The sequence below is a fragment of the Hyaena hyaena genome, unplaced genomic scaffold, assembly GCF_003009895.1.
Source record: "Hyaena hyaena isolate Hyena2069 unplaced genomic scaffold, ASM300989v1 scaffold_3, whole genome shotgun sequence".
NCBI classification, from domain to species: Eukaryota; Metazoa; Chordata; class Mammalia; order Carnivora; family Hyaenidae; genus Hyaena; species Hyaena hyaena.
Genome location: NW_024080635.1, coordinates 4,313,130 through 4,329,723, shown reverse-complemented (window position 1 = coordinate 4,329,723; position 16,594 = coordinate 4,313,130). Strand labels below are relative to the sequence as shown.

Sequence of the window (16,594 nt, the reverse complement as noted above, 5' to 3'; positions counted from 1 at the left end):
CAGCTTCGAAGCTGGAAAGAAACAGCTGGAAGGAAAGGGATGTCTCCTTCCCGGAGTGTAGCTGCCACTATGGGTGTCACATGCCAGGACGTGACCGAGGCTGTGATTGGAAATATTTAAATTTGTCAGCTCTCATTTATTTACTCTTGGCTTTGTTCCACAGAGGATTTGAAGGAGCGCGCGGCAAAAGGCCATTCAGTAAACTGATAAAAATAAATAGAAACACACCAGTCGAGACTGGGAGACACACATCAGAGGGGATACAGACTAGGGAACACAGATCAGCTGTCAGGACCCGGGTGATGACAGGCTCAAAGCTGCAGACTTGAGGCCACCACTAGGTTAGGAGGGTACTCATGATGCAGGATTCGTGTGGCCTTCTTTGCTCGCTCAGTGACTCTCTCCTCAACTGGAGGTCAGGTTCAGGAAGCCTAGGTCCCCGAGTGCCTACCTAGCAGGGGCCCAGCATCAGAGCTCAAGCACTTTCTGAATGAATAAATGCTGTGCCAGACTTTGGTTTCTGGAGACCCAAAGGGAGCCATTGGTAATAGCCATGGGGCCTGAGGCTTTGCGGGGGCTGGGGGAGGGGGCCCAGGTCCTGTGGCAGGTGCTGGAGCACTCACTGAGGAGTCAGGGTGGGCTGTAGGCCTTGGTGCTGTGGAGCAGGGCCCATGTTCTTTCTGCCTTAGCGAAAGTAATAATGGCTGACCGGCCCGGCTGCTTGTTAAACTTGCCTCCTTACACTTAGCTCATGGGGCTGCCTCTGGGATCACGCTCATTTTACAGAGGAGGAAACTGAGGCCCAGGGAGGTTAAGTGCGTTGCCCAGTGAGTAAGAGGCAGGGCCAAGATTAGTCCCTGGCTGGGCCTGACCCCAAAGCCTATGCCCTTAGCCACCAGATGGCTCTCCCCGTACTCGCACGCTGGGATCACTGCCCTGTCCCTTCCCCCTGTGCAGTGTGTACCAGGTGATTGTGGAGGAGGAGCGGCCGCGGAGGCTGCGTCGGGAGCCAGGCAGCCAGGACTGCTTCCCAGTACCTTTGACTTTTGACGCTGCGCTGGCCCGGGGCCTGGTGCACTACTTCGGGGCTGAACTGGCGGCCAGCAGTCTTCCGGAAGCCATGCCCTTCACGGTGGGTGACAACCAGACCTATCGCGGCTTCTGGAACCCGCCGCTGGAGCCCAGGAAGGCCTACCTCATATACTTTCAGGCAACAAGCCACCTGAAGGGGGTGAGGGACCCACAGGGGTTGTGCTGGTCTGGGGTCCCCTGGGAGCCATTGGAGCAGCCCCCTACGGAGGCCAGAGACACTGCCCCAGCCCCACCCCCACTCCGGAACCCCACTCTCCTCCCCTGAACCTTCTGACCTCAGGTTCCTTCTCTTAGAGCATATTCCCTTCCTGAGCCTTTACGCCCAGACGCTTATGTCTAAGCCCCCAGTCTATCCCTGCCCCCTCCTCGAGGCCCTGGTCTCTGTCTCGGGCTCTTGTCTTCTGGGAGGGGTCCATTTCCTGGTCCTGCTCTCCCCAGACCTTGGGGTCCGCCACCCTCCTCCTCCCTGAAGCCCCGCCCTTCTCCTGCCTCCCCCCTCCCTGGCTCTCTCCTCCTCAGGCTTCCCCTCCTAACTGGCCCCTGACCCTCATTATTGAGGATGCCCCCTTCCCACATTGTTTCTTTCCCTGCTCCCCCAAACTCATTCCCCTTCCCTAAGTCATTACCCTCTTTGCACACCATTCCCTCCCTTCCCTAGTACCCCACCCGCACCCCGGGCCTTGCTACCGGGAGGGGTGTCTTTAGTTTCGGTCAGCTCCAGACAAGCCCTGACCAGGCCCAGGACAAGCTGCTCGAGGATCCCTAGGGGGAGGGTCAGGTCCGGGCTTCGGCAGTGCTGAGACCCCCATCTTTGCCTCCAGGAGACCCGGCTGAATTGCATCCGCATCGCCAGGAAAGGTGAGGCCCCCTGGGTTCCTTCCGGCCTTCAGCACCCAGTTCCTCTCCTCTGGCTCTGGGGGCTTGGGCCCTGAGCACTCAGGGCTGTGGGAGCAGAGGAGGGTGGTCCGGCAGACCTGGGGTCAGGAAGCTTTTCCCTTCCTGGCCCCCATTTGCCCCACCTGCAGGGCCCCTCCTCCCAGGCTGGGCAGTGGGGCTGACCTCCCTGTCCTCGACTGTGGTCACAGAACACGTCTGTGGAGGGGGAGCTGTACGGTCGGGCCAGGGGGGTGATGGCACTAGGCACTGGTTCCAGGTTCTATATCCACCGCCTTTGCTGTGGTGGGGAGGAGGTGGACCCTGCGGTATAGACAGGGAACGGGGTTGGCTTTCGTCCTGAGATGCCCTAAACGCACCCTAGGTACATACTTCTTTCCCCCCATTGCCTCTCGGGGGCCAAGATGATGTTCTAGGCATCCTTCATCCTCCACCCACTGAAGGGAGGATTTGACAAAGTAGAGGGGTAAGGGGAGCTCTTCCTGATGGGGTCCACAGGGGTGCAGAGGGTATAGACGGTGCGGGGGAAGACCTGACCAAAAGGCTGGATGTGAGCTGAGGACGAGGCGCATTTGTTCATTGATTCCTCAGGGCTCAGGCCCCTGCCGCAGCGGGTAAGTGGCCCTTACCTCCTCTCTGACCCTTGGTCTGCTTTATTCTCCCCAGCTGCCTGCAAAGAAAGCAAGCGTCCCCTGGAGGTGTCCCAGAGATCGGAGGAGATGGGGCTCATCCTGGGCATCTGTGCGGGTGGGCTTGCCGTACTCATTCTTCTCCTGGGGGCCGTCATTATCATCATCCGTAAGGGGTGAGCGAGGCCGGCGCCTGGGGGGCAGAGGGGAGCGGTGGCTGGGGCCGCGGAGGGCAGCCGCCTGGGGAGCGTGGAGGGCCGCCAGCCTGGGCATCAGGCCTGGGGACGGGCCCAAGCCAGGCAACGGGAAGCCAGAGCCTCTGCAGATGAAGCTGCCCCAGAGCAGCTTGGCTGGAGCCCAGGTCTGGCTGGTGCCGGGCGCCGCTATCCAGGGAAGGGTGCTCCATGCCGCCTGCCAAGGAGTAGCACTAGAATGGGCACAGCCCTCCAGTGCCTGCCGGGCTGTTCCCATGGGGAGGGCGTGGGGGTCACCTGACTTGGAATCTCCCGCCTCCTGCAGACCAACTTGGGGTCGTGGTGTTGACCCTGAGCAGTGGGGGTGGTGCTCACTCCCCTTCAAACCCAAGGATGTGGAGCCGTGGCCCTTCCTGGGCCCTGCCCTCCCTTGGGCTCAGCTCGCTCTGGACCCTTGTGGAGTCTTCCTGGACCTTGGCACATGCCCCTCCCGTCCCCCAGGCCTCCAAGGTCGGGCGTGTTTCCAAGGGATGCCTTTCCTGTTGCCTTCTGCAGTGGACAGCGTGAATCCTGGCACACCTTAGAATCCAGAACTTAGAAAGTCAGAGTTGCAGGCATCCTGGATTGGGGAATTCTAAGAATCTCAGAATTTAGAATTATAGAAGCTCAGAGCCCAGAAGGTGAGAGCTGCCTGGTAGTTCAAGGACATCTAGTCTAGTGGTTTTTTAAATCTTTTTAAAGCAACAGAACCTGCCTTCAAAAACATCAAATAAACCTCCCCTGGGCACTTTAGTACATGGAGCAGATCAAGGCTGAGCCTCTGGTTGGAGCTGGGCTGGAGGCTTCTGACACCACTCTGGTTCCCCCCACCCCTTCCCTGCCCTTCATTCCCCACCAGACAGCCCCAGGACACTGTGGTCCAAGCACCTTAATTAAAGGATGGAGATGCTGAGGCCCTATGGGGGCATGGACCTGCCCAAGGTCACATGGGGAGCCAGAGGCAGAGCCCGCTCTGCCCTCTGCTCCCCTGGGTTTTCACAGCTGCTGCCGGGCTCATGCTGGATCTCAGGGCTTCTGGGAGCTGCTATGTAGGATGGGGGGTGGTGCAAGGGAGAACTGGCCAGGGCTCCCTTGCCCAAGGCAGGCACCAGCAGAGAGACTGTTCCAGAGAATCTGGAGATGGGGTGTGCCAGCTAGGTGGGGTTGGCCTATCCAGGTCGTTAAGCTCATTTCTCCCTTTCTTAGTCCTTACACAGCCACTTGAGACAAAATACTTTAAATCGTCATGTGGTGAATATTACTGTGTGCCAAGGGCTTTATACATACCATCCATTAGCTACTGAGTGCCTACTGTGTGCAGCACTCAGAACCAGTCATGGTTCTGGCACTCAGGATACATCAGAGAACGTTTCCTTCTTGGATCCTGACCTATGAAGCAGGTCCGAGCCCTTTTTCACAGCTGAGGAGACTCATTGATCAACTTGACCTTGTCACTCGGCTGGTTGGAATCCAGTCCTGATGACACAGCCCAAGCTCCTTATGGCCGTGGACGTGAAGGGTCTCACCGTGGCTTGCACACAGTGGGTGCCCAGAATTGGCAAGTTCCTGTCCTTCCCTGTGGGGGACCTGGAAGTTAATTCTGGGGTGGGTTGGGGTGGGAAGTGGGGCAGATGGAGAAGGTTGTAAGCAAGTGGTCAGATTTTGGGGGCTTGCAGATAGTATTTGAGGCCTTAGAAATCTAACCCTCAAGGAGAGATTGGCAAAGTACGGGTTGTCACCCAGGAGAGGATCAGTGAGAGATGCTACTAGGAAACCCTGCACTTTACACAGCTGCTACTCCATAAACCCTTCCAGGCTACCCTAGAACCCCCTAGAATCCCCCCAGATTTCCTTCCTTCCTTCCATTTGGTCCTGTTCTAGAGCACCTCACTGCGTCTCCCCAAATCCTACCCTGGCCTTCAGGGGGCACTTTGCTCCTCAGGGCTCCCCCAGTCTGCACTGCAGGGTGTCGGGGGCCAGAGCAGGTCTGGCAGGGATGTAGGTGTTCACATTAAATGTAACGGACAGGGCAGGAGGTTGCTGAGGGGGGGCTGACACCCAGTTGCCCCCCTGCTCATCCTCGTTGGAGGAAGGAGGTGGCCTGGGGCAGGGGTGGTTCTGGGAGACAGTGGGGGCTGGGGGCAGAGCAGGGGGAGGGGACTGAGGTTCCCCATCCTGCCCTGCCTGGGTGGACAGTGAGCGTGGGTGCATCTGCACTTGGAGAACTCACCGGGTGGAGTCACTTCCCTTCTTTTGTTTCCAGAATCTCATCCTTCTCCTCTGCAGTACTTTCTTCTCCCTGTACTTTCCCTTTTACTTACCTGTAGTGCCTTGTTTCGTTATTGTTGGCTGTGCATCCCCAGGGTCTGGCCCCGTTGAGTGGGCTCCTCTTGAACCCATAGCTCCCAAGTCAGCAGGCGGAGCGAGGCAGGGAAGGGCTAGGCTGACAGTGGGCCCTGGGCGGCGGGGGAGTCATTATTAACCTCACTTGTTTCCAGGAGGATATGGATACTCGTAGAGGTGGAATTCTTTTATTTATCTTCTCTCGTTATTGATTACTCAGTTCAACGAGATGTTTATTGGGGGATTATCGTGTCCTGGTCACTGTCCTGGGCCCCGGAACCCATCAGTGGGCAAAACAGATAATAAGGGTGCTGCCGTCCTGTGCTTTGCAGCTGTGGAGTGTGGCGTTAAACTAGAAAAAGCACAAATGTCAGTTGTGAAAAGAACAGGATGCCGGGGTGGTGGGCGGAGAGAGGGTAAAGGTGACATAGTAGAGTTGGTGATTATGGGGCATTTGGGGAAGGCCCTTGAAAACTCATGGACATTTCAGCTGAGACCAGAAGAATGCCATTTCTTCACCCATCCTCCCCTCCCCCCTTTGGGGACCCTGTGACCAGCCATGGGGCCTGGGCCCTCCCCTCTCTCCCAGGATGGGTGACAGGACATGTGCTGTGTGGCCTCCAGCCACTCCCCTGCCCTCGCTGGGCCTCAGCCTTCCACTCTTCGCTCTTTCCCTTCCCCCAAGTCTGCAGGATTCCCTGTGGAAGGCCGTTCGCTGGGGTCCCTGCTGGCCGGGTGGTGTGGAGGCAGGTGAATGGAAGACCCCTGGATGTGCCTGGATGTGGCCTCCGGAGGGGGCTGGCTCTGGGGTCAGGGTCCTGGGACAGGCATCTGCACTCTGCTCCTGACCCCCTCTGGGCACGGGTGGGCCGTGACTCTCTGGGACTTGGCTTCCCCGCCCGTGAAGTGGGATCAGACCCAAGCTATGCTTCGGGTGCCCAGAGGGGGCGGCCTGGCTCCTTTGATGGAGCCCACACTCAGGGGCAGTCTGGGTGAGGGAGGGCTGGCCTCACCTTTGCCCTGGAGTCCAGCCGCAGCCCTCCACGCCTCCCCTCCCCCAGCCACTGCTCCCTCCCAGGCACAGGTGTATGCAGAGGGCTGACCCACTGGGGGCCTAGGGGCCTGCAGGTGTGAGCGGCATTGGGACCGAGGGGCGGGGCTGCAGGGGAGAGGCAATCCCCTGTGAGTATGTGAGGGGGTGTCTGTGTGTGAGAGGGAACGCATCTGTGTGTGTGTGTGTGTGTGTGAATATATGTCTTTGTATGTGTCCTGTGAGTGTGTGTCATTGTGTGTGTGTATGCATGTGTGTCTGCATGTGTGTCTGTGTGAGTGCACGAGTGTGTCAGTGCTTGTGTCCATGTGCATGAGTGAATGTGTGTGCATCCACATGAGTGTGTCTATGTCTATGTGTGAGTGTGCACGTGTGTATATTTCTCTCTGTGTCCGTGTGTGTGTCCGTGTGTCCATGTGTGTGACAGCTCTGCTTCCCAAGGCCCTTTCCCCACCTCCTCCTCACTCCAACAGCAGACTGGGGGAAGGTTCTGGAAGGGTCTCGGGGCTTGGGTCTCGGTTTTCAACGACTGAGCCCAGCCAGCCCTTGGGAGGAGGAAGGCCGTTCTGACGGGCCCAGCCCCTGGCCAGCGGCCTCCTCAGCACAGAGAGCACCAGGCGCCTCCCCGCCGGGTGCTGCCCGCCTGTGGCAGGACCGCGGGCCCAACCGTGCTGTTCTCTTTGCACGCCGCCAGGAGGGACCGCTATGCCTACTCCTACTACCCGTAAGTAGCCCCGCCCCCTCGTCCCCGCGTCCTCCCCCTCCTCCCCCTCCCCCTCCCCCTCGTGTGGAGGCCCTCATGCAGGTCCTCACGCAGGTCCACAGCCGTGCGCGTGTGCGTCCCCACCCTGGCAGCTGTCCCCGCAGTGCACACGGCCGGGTCACCACGAGCCCCTTCTCCAGCCCGGCCGCCCCAGGCTCTTCGGACCCACCCTTTCTGGACGCCTCCTCGGGGCCCTGCCTGTGCACAGGTCCTCACAGCCACCGACAGAAGTGGCTCTGGGATCACCCCCGTGTCACTGAAGGGGGGAGACCAGGCTCAGAGGGGACAGGAAGAGCCAGAGCTGGGGTTACCACCCAGGCCCTGCCTCCCAGGCCCCCTGCTGCTGCTGTTTTCTGCCTCTGTCTTCTACTCTGGGAACCTTCCAGAACATTCCCCGCTCCGGTGCTTGTCCTCCCCTCCTTGCAGAGCAGGCTCAGGAAGCCCCAGGGCAGCCCAGAGGGTGGTGGGCCCTCACCTCCTCCTCCCTGCGCCCTCTCCTGGCGTGGACGTCGTCTGGTGTCACAGCAGCTTGTCCAGCACCTAAGCCGCTGTCACGTCAGGGGAGGCTCCAGCCGGGCTTTTCCAGGGGTCGCTGACAGGACGGGTCTCCCTCCTTCTCTGCTCTGCGGTCATTGTGGGGGCCCGAATGCGGAACCTCTCCCCGTGTCCGTAGTCCATGCCCCCTGCTGAGGGAGTGTCACCCTGAGATCAGCTGGGGGCGGGCGGTGTCCCGGGTCCCTCCGGCTTCTGTCGTCTGGGGAGCTGCTTGGCCGGTGGCTGTGGCTAGAGGCCCGGGCGGGGACAGAGCCCTGGGGCACTTCCCTGGAGACTGGCTGCTAGGCACAGCTTGATTGCCGTCCCCCGTCCGTGGCCTCTGTCTGCCCTCCCTGCGGTGTGCTGGCGTCTGCCTGTCCTTCCCCATCTCTCTCCTTGTCTTTGTCCCTTTACTGTCTCTCCTCCCCCTCGTCCATTCTCTTACCCTCCGTTTCCCTTGGCCCCTCCTCACCTCCCTGTCCCCTTCTTTCACCTTTTCTTTTATGTCCACGATCAAGGTCACAGAGGCTTTTCATTTGCATCTGTCCACAAAGGGGTCCTTGGCTGTGCCCTGGGCCACAGTGAGGGTGATGCCCAGAGCTTCGTGGTTGGGGGCCATCCAGGAACCACCGTGTCTTCCCTGCCCCAGACAGCTCTTGAGCTAGGACAGACTGATTACAGTTTGCCTGTTTGGGAAGGTCCTTTCATTGGCCTCTTCATCTCCACCGATGGTCAGGTGTCCTGAACCCTCTTAACCTGGAAGTCCCTCCTCAGGTCTACCCCACATCCTGCATGCTGTAGGGCCCTGCAGTATAAGTGACCCTCTTGTCTTCAGCCTGTGATTGGGCCCCTGGCTCTTTTCCAGTCTCAATGCCAGTCCCAAGTCATTCCGTCTTTCCCTTTTGCTCAGCCCCTCGGTCACTGAGCTGTGCCCTCTGTTTTTCTTCCCACTTTCCTCCGAGTCCTCCAGAGTCACAGACTGCCATCCTCATGTGTCAGTGGGGCTGGAGGCCTGGGCAGGTCCCTTGTCTAGGGGCCTCTTCACAAGGCCTCTCAGGAGGGACTGAGGCCTCTTCCTTTCCTCTGCTGCTTCCAGTGGTCGGATGGGCTGCTAGGCAGTGGCAGGAATATGGACGCTGAGTGGATCTCTTTACAAGTCCAGTGTGGCCCACAGTGGGTCATCCCAGGGGTTCTGGGAGGTGGGAAGAAGCCAGCTGGAGTTCATTCCATGCCCAGAGGAAGACTCCTGAGCAGAGGCCAGACTCTGCCATGAAGGAAGAGCATAGTCCGCCCCCATCACAGGCAGAATGTTCTGAGGGCACATGTTTGGTGAGGATGGGGAGAGGAGGGTGGCCCTGGGGCCGCGCTGGGGCTGGAGCTGGGGCAGCCCTCTTCCTAGCTTGGATGGCATGACTGCTGTGACACCGGAATAGTCCCGGAGTGACATTTCTTCCCGTTTCCTGAGCCCTCAAGGTTAGTGACAGGAGCCAGGTACCAGCATCATTGCCTGTTCTCCACAATGGTCCCAGGACAAGGACTCTGCCCAGTCCCTTCTGGGGGAGCTACCCAAGCTCTCTGGGTAGCACAGGATAGAGATGGAGCCCTCTCCGTTTTTAGAGATGCTTCTAGAATGGCTTCTGGCCTCAAAGGCCCCTGACCGTTGGGCCTCCACATGCATCTCTGGGTGTCGTCCTGCCCAGCTCAGCACCCGTGTCTCTTGCCAACCCCTCTCTGCAGAAAGCCTGTGAACATGACCAAAGCCACCGTCAATTACCGCCAGGAGAAGACCCACATGATGAGTGCCGTGGACCGCAGCTTCACGGACCAGAGCACCCTCCAGGAGGATGAGCGGCTGGGCCTCTCCTTCATGGACACCCACGGCTACAGCCCCCGGGGTGAGTGCCCGGCCCTCCCGCCTTTGGGCTCCACACCCGAGCTAGTAGGGCTGGGCCCCTCTGCTGAGTTCTGGAACACCTCAACCCAAAAATGAAGCATCTGTTGTGCTCCTGCTGGGTACCGGCCCTGGCAAAGCAGAGGAGGCACTGGTATTACTTTTGCCCTGGAAGAGTTTTAGGAAAATGGAGGACTTAGACACAGGCTTCTCTAGAAGGAATTCGAGGTCCCGTGTTGATTGGGGGAAGTGCTCTGGGGGCTCAGTGTGATCAGAGGGGACCAGAGCACCTGCCGTGTGAGAGGCTGGGGACCAGTGGCTAAGAAGGATTGCTCTGAAGTCAGACAGACGTGCGTTTGCATCTCACATCCCCTTAGCTGTGTGATCTGGGGAAAGTTACTTAATCTCTCTGGATGTCTGCTGCCTCATGTACAAAATGGGGCTAAAGATCATCTCTGCTGGTAGATCTGCTGGAAGACTAAGTTAGCTATTACGTGTATATTTGTGCCGCGCCCAGCATGGAGGAAGAATATGGTGGATTAGCCGTATGTTTTAGGTGCTTGTCAAAAATCATCTCCTCACGTATCTTTTTATTCTGGTTCATGTTAATTTGTACGAAAGAAAATATGTGATGTTTGTGAAAGTCACGCAATGATAATACAACAAGCACTGGTGAACTATACTGGCGAATTAGAACATCATCGGGGGTGGGGGCGCCTGGGTGGCTCAGTCGGTTGGGCTCGGGTCATGATCTCGTGGTTTGTGGGTTCGAGCCCTGTGTCAGGCTCTGTGCTGACAGCTCAGAGCCTGGAGCCTGCTTCAGATTCTGTGTCTCCCTCTCTCTCTGCCCCTCCCCCGCTCGCTCGCGCGCTCGTGCGTGCACGCTCTTTCTCTCTCAAAAATAAGTAAACATTAAAACAAAGAAAAAAAAAGGAGAACATCATCTGGGTGTCCCTCCCTGAGTATATCCCCTCTTAGACATAAATGCCAGCCCCCCTGACATTTGTGTTTATAATTTCCTTACCTTTCGGGGAGTAGTTTTTCCATGTGTACGTGCATCCCCAACCCATGCATTGTGTAACTTTGCTCATTTTTGAGCTTTATAAAAAATGCGATCACACTGTATTTCCACTCAACATTGTGTTTCTAACACGTATCCAGGTGGATGTTTCACTGTCGTGTCCTTTATTTTCTCTGATGTATAGTTTTCCATTGTATGAGCATGTTGCAATTTATTTCTCCATTCTGCCAGCTAGCGACATCCGATCTGCTTCCCGTTTTCTTGCTATTACCAACGAGGCTGCTCTGAATGTTCTTAAATGGGTCTCGAGATGCACCTGCGCAGGAGATTCGAGAAGGAGAGCAGCTGGAGATTACGGAGTGTGTGCTTTTGCTGCTCTTTAGAAGACACTGCCAAATTGTGTCCCGGGGTGGCTTTGCCCATGCTGTGAGACATTCTGCTGCTTTACGGCAAGCTCGGAATTCGCCAGGCTTCTTCTCTTTTGCCAAACTAGTTTGTATAAAATGGCAATTCTCTATAGCCTTAATTTGCATTTCTCTGATTACTAATGAGGTTGAGCATATTTTCAAATCATTATTGGCCATTCAGACTTCTCCTTCTATGAAATGCCTGTTCATGCCTTTTACCTAATTTTCTATTAGGTTTTCGGGTGCTTTCTTAGTGGTTTTTAGGAGTTCTTTATATATTTAGGATGATAATCACTTTTCACTTATGAATTGCAAATATCTCCTCCCAATTTGCGCCTCATCTTCTCAGGTTATTTATAGTGTCTTTGGAAGAACAAGTTTTTATTTTAATTTAGTCGAGTTCATCAATCTTTCTGATTTCTACTTTTTGTGTTTTCTTCAAGAGTTCCTCCCTCGCAGGGTCATAAAATATTTTTTCTAACCCCCTTTTTATATTTTGCAGGGAACATTTAAATCTTTACCCATCTGTGATTAATTTTTGCGTGCGATATGAATTGAGGATTTTCTTTTTTTTAAGGATTTTCATTTTATTTATTTATTTTTAGGTTTTTTTGTTTTCTTTTTTTTTGAGAGTGTGCTAGTAGGGGAGGGCCACAGATTGGGGGGGGGTACAGAGGGTCTGAAGTGGCCTCTGCACTAACAGCAGTAAGCCCGACACGGGGCTCAAACTCAGGAGCCATGAGATCATGACCTGGAGCCGAAGTCAGACGCTCAACCAACTGAGCCACCCAGGCGCCTCTAAGGATTTTAGTTTTATGTAATCTCTCCTCCCAGTGTGGGGGTTGAACTCACAACCCTGAAATCAAGAGTTGCACGGTCCATGGACTGAGCCACCCAGGTGCTCCATCTTTTTCTCTATAGTAACTCCTGTCCCAGCTTCTGTTACAGCTTCCCTGATTGCAGATGAGAGCCACCCTCATGAGAGGTCATGTTTCCATACATTTGTTGATTGGCTTTGGCTCCTTGTTCTCTTTGATCAGCTGATTTGGTGATTTGTGTGGCTTTCGGGTACCGCATTGCCTAGTTACTCTAGTTATCTAAGTCTTGGTATCTGTTGCACCAAGTTCTCCCAGCTTTGCTCCTCATCAAGGATTGGCTGTTTTTGCCATCGTTCTCTTTCTCATAGAAATCATCTTTTCAAGTCACTTGGAAAACTTTGTTGGATGGATTAATATTAAACGTTTCGATCAATTTGGGGAGAACTGACAACTTATGAAATTGTCTTTACATCCACAGATGGGGTACATATCCCCCTAGGTATTTAGATCTGGAGTGTCTTTCAGTAATTTTCTCCCTAAAATTTTGCGCCTCTTTTGTTACATGTACCCTCAGGCCCCTTGTATTCAAAACATTTAAAAAAAATTTTTTTTTTGAGAGACAGAGCGGGACAGAGTGCAAGCAGGGGATGGGGAGAGAGAGAGAGGGAGACACAGAATCTGAAGCAGGCTCCAGGCTCTGAGCTGTCAGCACAGAGCCCGACACGGGGCTGGAACCCACAAACTATGAGGTCATGACCTGAGCTGAAGTCTGTCGCTTAACCGACTGAGCCCCCCAGGCGCCCCTGGTCCCTTATATTTTTGCTTTCCGTTGCAAATGGTACATTGTGTGGGCGTGTGTAGTAAAATACACATAACCCAGAATTCACCGTCTCGACCGTTCTTCATATCAGTGATATCTTACATTCATAATGCTGCGAACCATCACCATCACCATCATCCAACACTATAGCTCTGCTCATCTTATAAAACTGAAGCCCTGTTCCCGTGAAGCACTGCCCCCCCCCCCCCCCATCCCTGCCTCCTCCCAGTCCCTGGCAGCCACCATTCTACTTGGCGTCTCTGTGAATTTGATGATCTCGTAGATGTGGAATCACACAGCATCTGTCTTTTTATGCCTGCTCTGTGCCACTTAGCTTAACGTTTTCAAGCTTCTTTCATCTTCTAGCGTCTTTCAGAATTTTTTCCCCCCTTTTTAGGGTTGAGTACTGTTCTATTGCCTTGATGTACCACAGTTTGTTTAGTGATTCATCCACCCACCTACATGTGGTCTGCTTCCATCTTTTAGCTCTCGTGAATGCTGCTGCCTTGAACATTCATGCACAGGTACCTTTTCGAGACTCATTTAGTTCTTTTGGGTACATACCCAGAGGCAGGATTGCTGGGTCATACGGCGATTCTAGTTTTAATTTTTGAGTACCAACCACACTGTTTTCCACAGTTTTCTGCCGTTCCCACCACTAGTGTACATGGGCTCCAGCGTCTCCACATCCTTGTAACACTTGTTATTTTCTGTGTTTTTCTTGCTCACAGCCATTCTAGTGGGTACAGGGTCTTATCTCGTAGTTCTGATCTGCAGTTCCCTAATGATGATCAACGTCATGTTGATCATGTGCCATTTGTGTTTCTTCTTTGGAGAAATATCTATTCACGCCTTTGGTCCATTTTTGAATTGTTTTGTTTTGTTTTGTTTTGTCCTAGAATTTTAGGAGTTCTCTCTGTATGCTAGATTTTAATCCCTTATCAGGTATATGATTTGCAGATATTTTCTCCTATTCTGTGGGTTGACTTTTTTACTCTGTGGGTTGTGTCTTTTAAGGCACAGATTTTTAAACCTTTTCATGAGGTCCAATTTGTCTATTTTTGGTTTCTTGTTGCCTGTGCTTTTGGTGTCAAAGCCAAGAAATTATTGCCAAATCCGATGTGATAAAGCTTTTGGCCTGTGTTTTCTTCTTTAAAAATTTTTTTAAAAAATATTTTTATTTATTTTTGAGACAGAAAGCACAAACTGGGGAGGGGCAGAGAGAGAGAGGGAGACAGGAATCAAAGTGGCTCTACGCTGACAGCACAGAGCCCGATGTGGGGGCTCCAGCTCATGAGCCATAAGATCCTGACCTGAGCTGAAGTCAGATGCTTAGCCGACTAAGCCACCCAGGCGCCCCCACCCTGTGTTTTCTTCTAAGAGTTTTACAGTTTTAGCTCTTACATTGATCCATTTTGAGTTGATTTTTGTATATGGTGTGAGGTAAGGGCCCAACTTCATTCTTTTCCATGTGGATGTCCAGTCTTCCCCAGCACGAATGGTACGCTTTGAAGATATTACATTTCTAAGTGTTCCTGTAGAGGAAAAATAGATGATTTTTTATTTGTATATATTGATCTTATAGCCATACTCCTTGATAACCTTATTTGTTAATTCTCATTTATTTATAGAATCTTTCAGGCTTTCAGAGTATGATCAAAGGGTCTGTAAATACTGACAGTTCTGTTTCTTCTGTCTCATTTCTCCTTTTTTTTTTTTCTTTCTTGTCTTTTTGTGTGGCACTGGCTGGGGCCTCGGGCACTGTGTCGAATGGAAGTGGTTATAGCAAAAATCCTTGTCTTGTTTTCCTGATTTCAAAGGGAATGCTTCTAACCTTAACCACTGGGAATGAAGTTTGCTACAGTTTTTGGTAGAAATGTGTTATCAGATAAACAAAGTGCTTTTCAGTTTCTAGTTTGTGAATAGCTTTCTTTAAATGGGCGTTAAACTTACCAAGTGGTTTCTCTGCACGTACTGTCCTATATGTATTTTTTTATTTTGTTAATGAGGTGAGTGGTATTTTTAGATTTTCTAAAGTTAAAATAACCTTCAATGCCTGGGATACATTCAGGCTGGTCATGATGCATTATATTTTTTACGCCCTGTTAGATTCGGTATAGTTATAATACTGTTTAAGTTTTCAAAGCTGTATTCCAGAGTGGGATTGGCCTGTGATTTTTATGTTTTGACTATCCTTGTCTGGGGTTTGGCATCAAGATTCTATTAGTCTTGTAAAATGCACTGAGGTCTCTTCTTTTTTTTCCTTGCTATGAAAGATTAGAATAATCAACACCTTGAAAGTTTGGTGGCATTTATCTATAACACAATCGTTTTCTTTCCAGAAATACTTTATTTATTTATTGAGAGAGTGAGCACATGCACATGAGGGACAGGGTGTGGGTGGGTGCAGGAGAATCCCAAGCAGGCTCGTACCCAGTGCAGAGCCTGATGAGAGGTTTGATGTTACGAACTGTGAGACCATGACCTGAGCCCAAATCAAGAGTTGGATGCTTAACTGACTGAGCCACCCAGATGCCCCTCTATGGAAAAATTTTAAACTTCTAATTCTGTTTAAAGGAGTAAAGGACTATTGAAACTTCCTATTTTTTCCCCCAAGCCACTTGTAGTATTATTTGTCTAAGAATTTGTCCATTTCATGTAAGTCTTCAGATTCAGTGACATGCACTTATTTATCATGTTCTCTTTGTGATCTCCCTCATTAAATTTTCACCCCAGGCCAGTAGCTATTAGTGACTCATCTTACAAATGAGGAAACAAAGAGGCTCAGAGAGGGAGAGGTCACTTGTCAAACAGCCAGAAAGGTGGCAGAGCCAGGATTTATTTATTATTATTATTTTAAACATTTATTTTTTTTTTAACATTTATTCATTTTTGAGAGAGAGAACAGGCACTAGGGAGGGGCAAAAAGAGTGAGAGAGAATTGTGAGTGGGCTTCACGCTGTCGGGGCAGAGCCTGATGCAGGGCTCTAACCCATGAACTCATGAGATCACGACCTGAGCCAAAACCAAGAGTCAGATGCTCAACCGACTGAGCCACCCAGGTGCCCCCAGAGCCAAGATTTAAATGCAGGTCCTTCTGAGTTGCAAAGAGCTGTTTCTGCTGTCTTGTGCTAGGCCCTGAGGCATGGGCAGGATTTGGACAGGCAGAGGTAGGCAAGGAAGGGCATAGGGTGAGGTAACAGTAGGTGCGGTTGCGTGGAGGTGAGCATGTGAGGAAAACATGGAGAGGTGTGAGTGGGTGGGAAAGTTAAGAGGGCATCGAGCAGAGTGGGAGGTGGGGGCAGTGGGGGCACATGCCTTGCTGCTGGTCCTTTTGAGAGACCCAGAGAAGTAGGGTGCACGGGCTCTGCCTCCAGCCAGCTTGCGGACAGCTGGGGAAACATGGCCCAGGGAAGTCGGGCCCAGGCTAATTGCCATGTGGACACAGTGGGAACAATTAGTGCTGCCGGAGTTTTGAAAAGATGGACCTTTGGGCAGCGGTAGTCAGGGTTCGGGCTGGGGCTGGACGAGATGCGGCTGATGGTCAGGAGGGACAGGTCGCCGCAGGCATGGCAAGGGGCATGGTGAAGGCGTGATAGCCAGGTGTGTTCAGGAGGCTGGGGCCGTGTGTCAACTCCTTTTGTCTCTCTCCACGCCCCTCCACTTCCCTTTTGGTTTTCTAGACAGAGGGGTGGAACAGAAAGCCATGATGATTTCTGAGAATTTTACGGTGGGGACTTCTCACGCTGAGTTAGTGGTGGCGGGCTAGCCGTGAAGAAGCCGGCTAGGGTCCTATAAGTGGAGAAGGACCAAGAAAGGAAGCCTCCCTCCCCCCCCCTCGCCCCCCGCCGCAAATGCCCAGGTTTTCTGGGCCTAATTATGTCAACAGCCCCATCTGTGCCAGGCACCGGACTGGGTGGTTTATATGCATTATCTTATTTAATATTTATCCAATAATATTGGAGAGTAACAGTTTTTGTCTTTTTTTTTTTTAATATTTTTTATTTATTTCTAGGAGAGAGAGAGAGACAGCGTGAGCAGGGGAGGGTCAGAGAGAGGGAGACACAGACTCTGAAATAGGCTCCAGGCTCTGAGCTG

At 52.9% G+C, this 16,594-nt stretch overlaps 1 protein-coding gene across 3 annotated transcripts in view; it reads left to right on the top strand.

Moving 5' to 3' along the window:
* PTPRU (protein tyrosine phosphatase receptor type U) overlaps positions 1–16,594 on the top strand; it is a 78,478-nt gene that overhangs the window by 38,355 nt on the left and 23,529 nt on the right. For 2 of the 3 annotated variants that reach the window (XM_039232706.1, XM_039232699.1), the window contains exons 12-16: positions 958–1,231; positions 1,914–1,950; positions 2,653–2,791; positions 6,937–6,966; positions 9,277–9,434. In XM_039232706.1, the coding sequence (XP_039088637.1) occupies positions 958–1,231; positions 1,914–1,950; positions 2,653–2,791; positions 6,937–6,966; positions 9,277–9,434 (638 nt within the window). The remainder of the gene's footprint in view (positions 1–957; positions 1,232–1,913; positions 1,951–2,652; positions 2,792–6,936; positions 6,967–9,276; positions 9,435–16,594) is intronic. The other variant, XM_039232715.1, reaches the window with a different exon arrangement.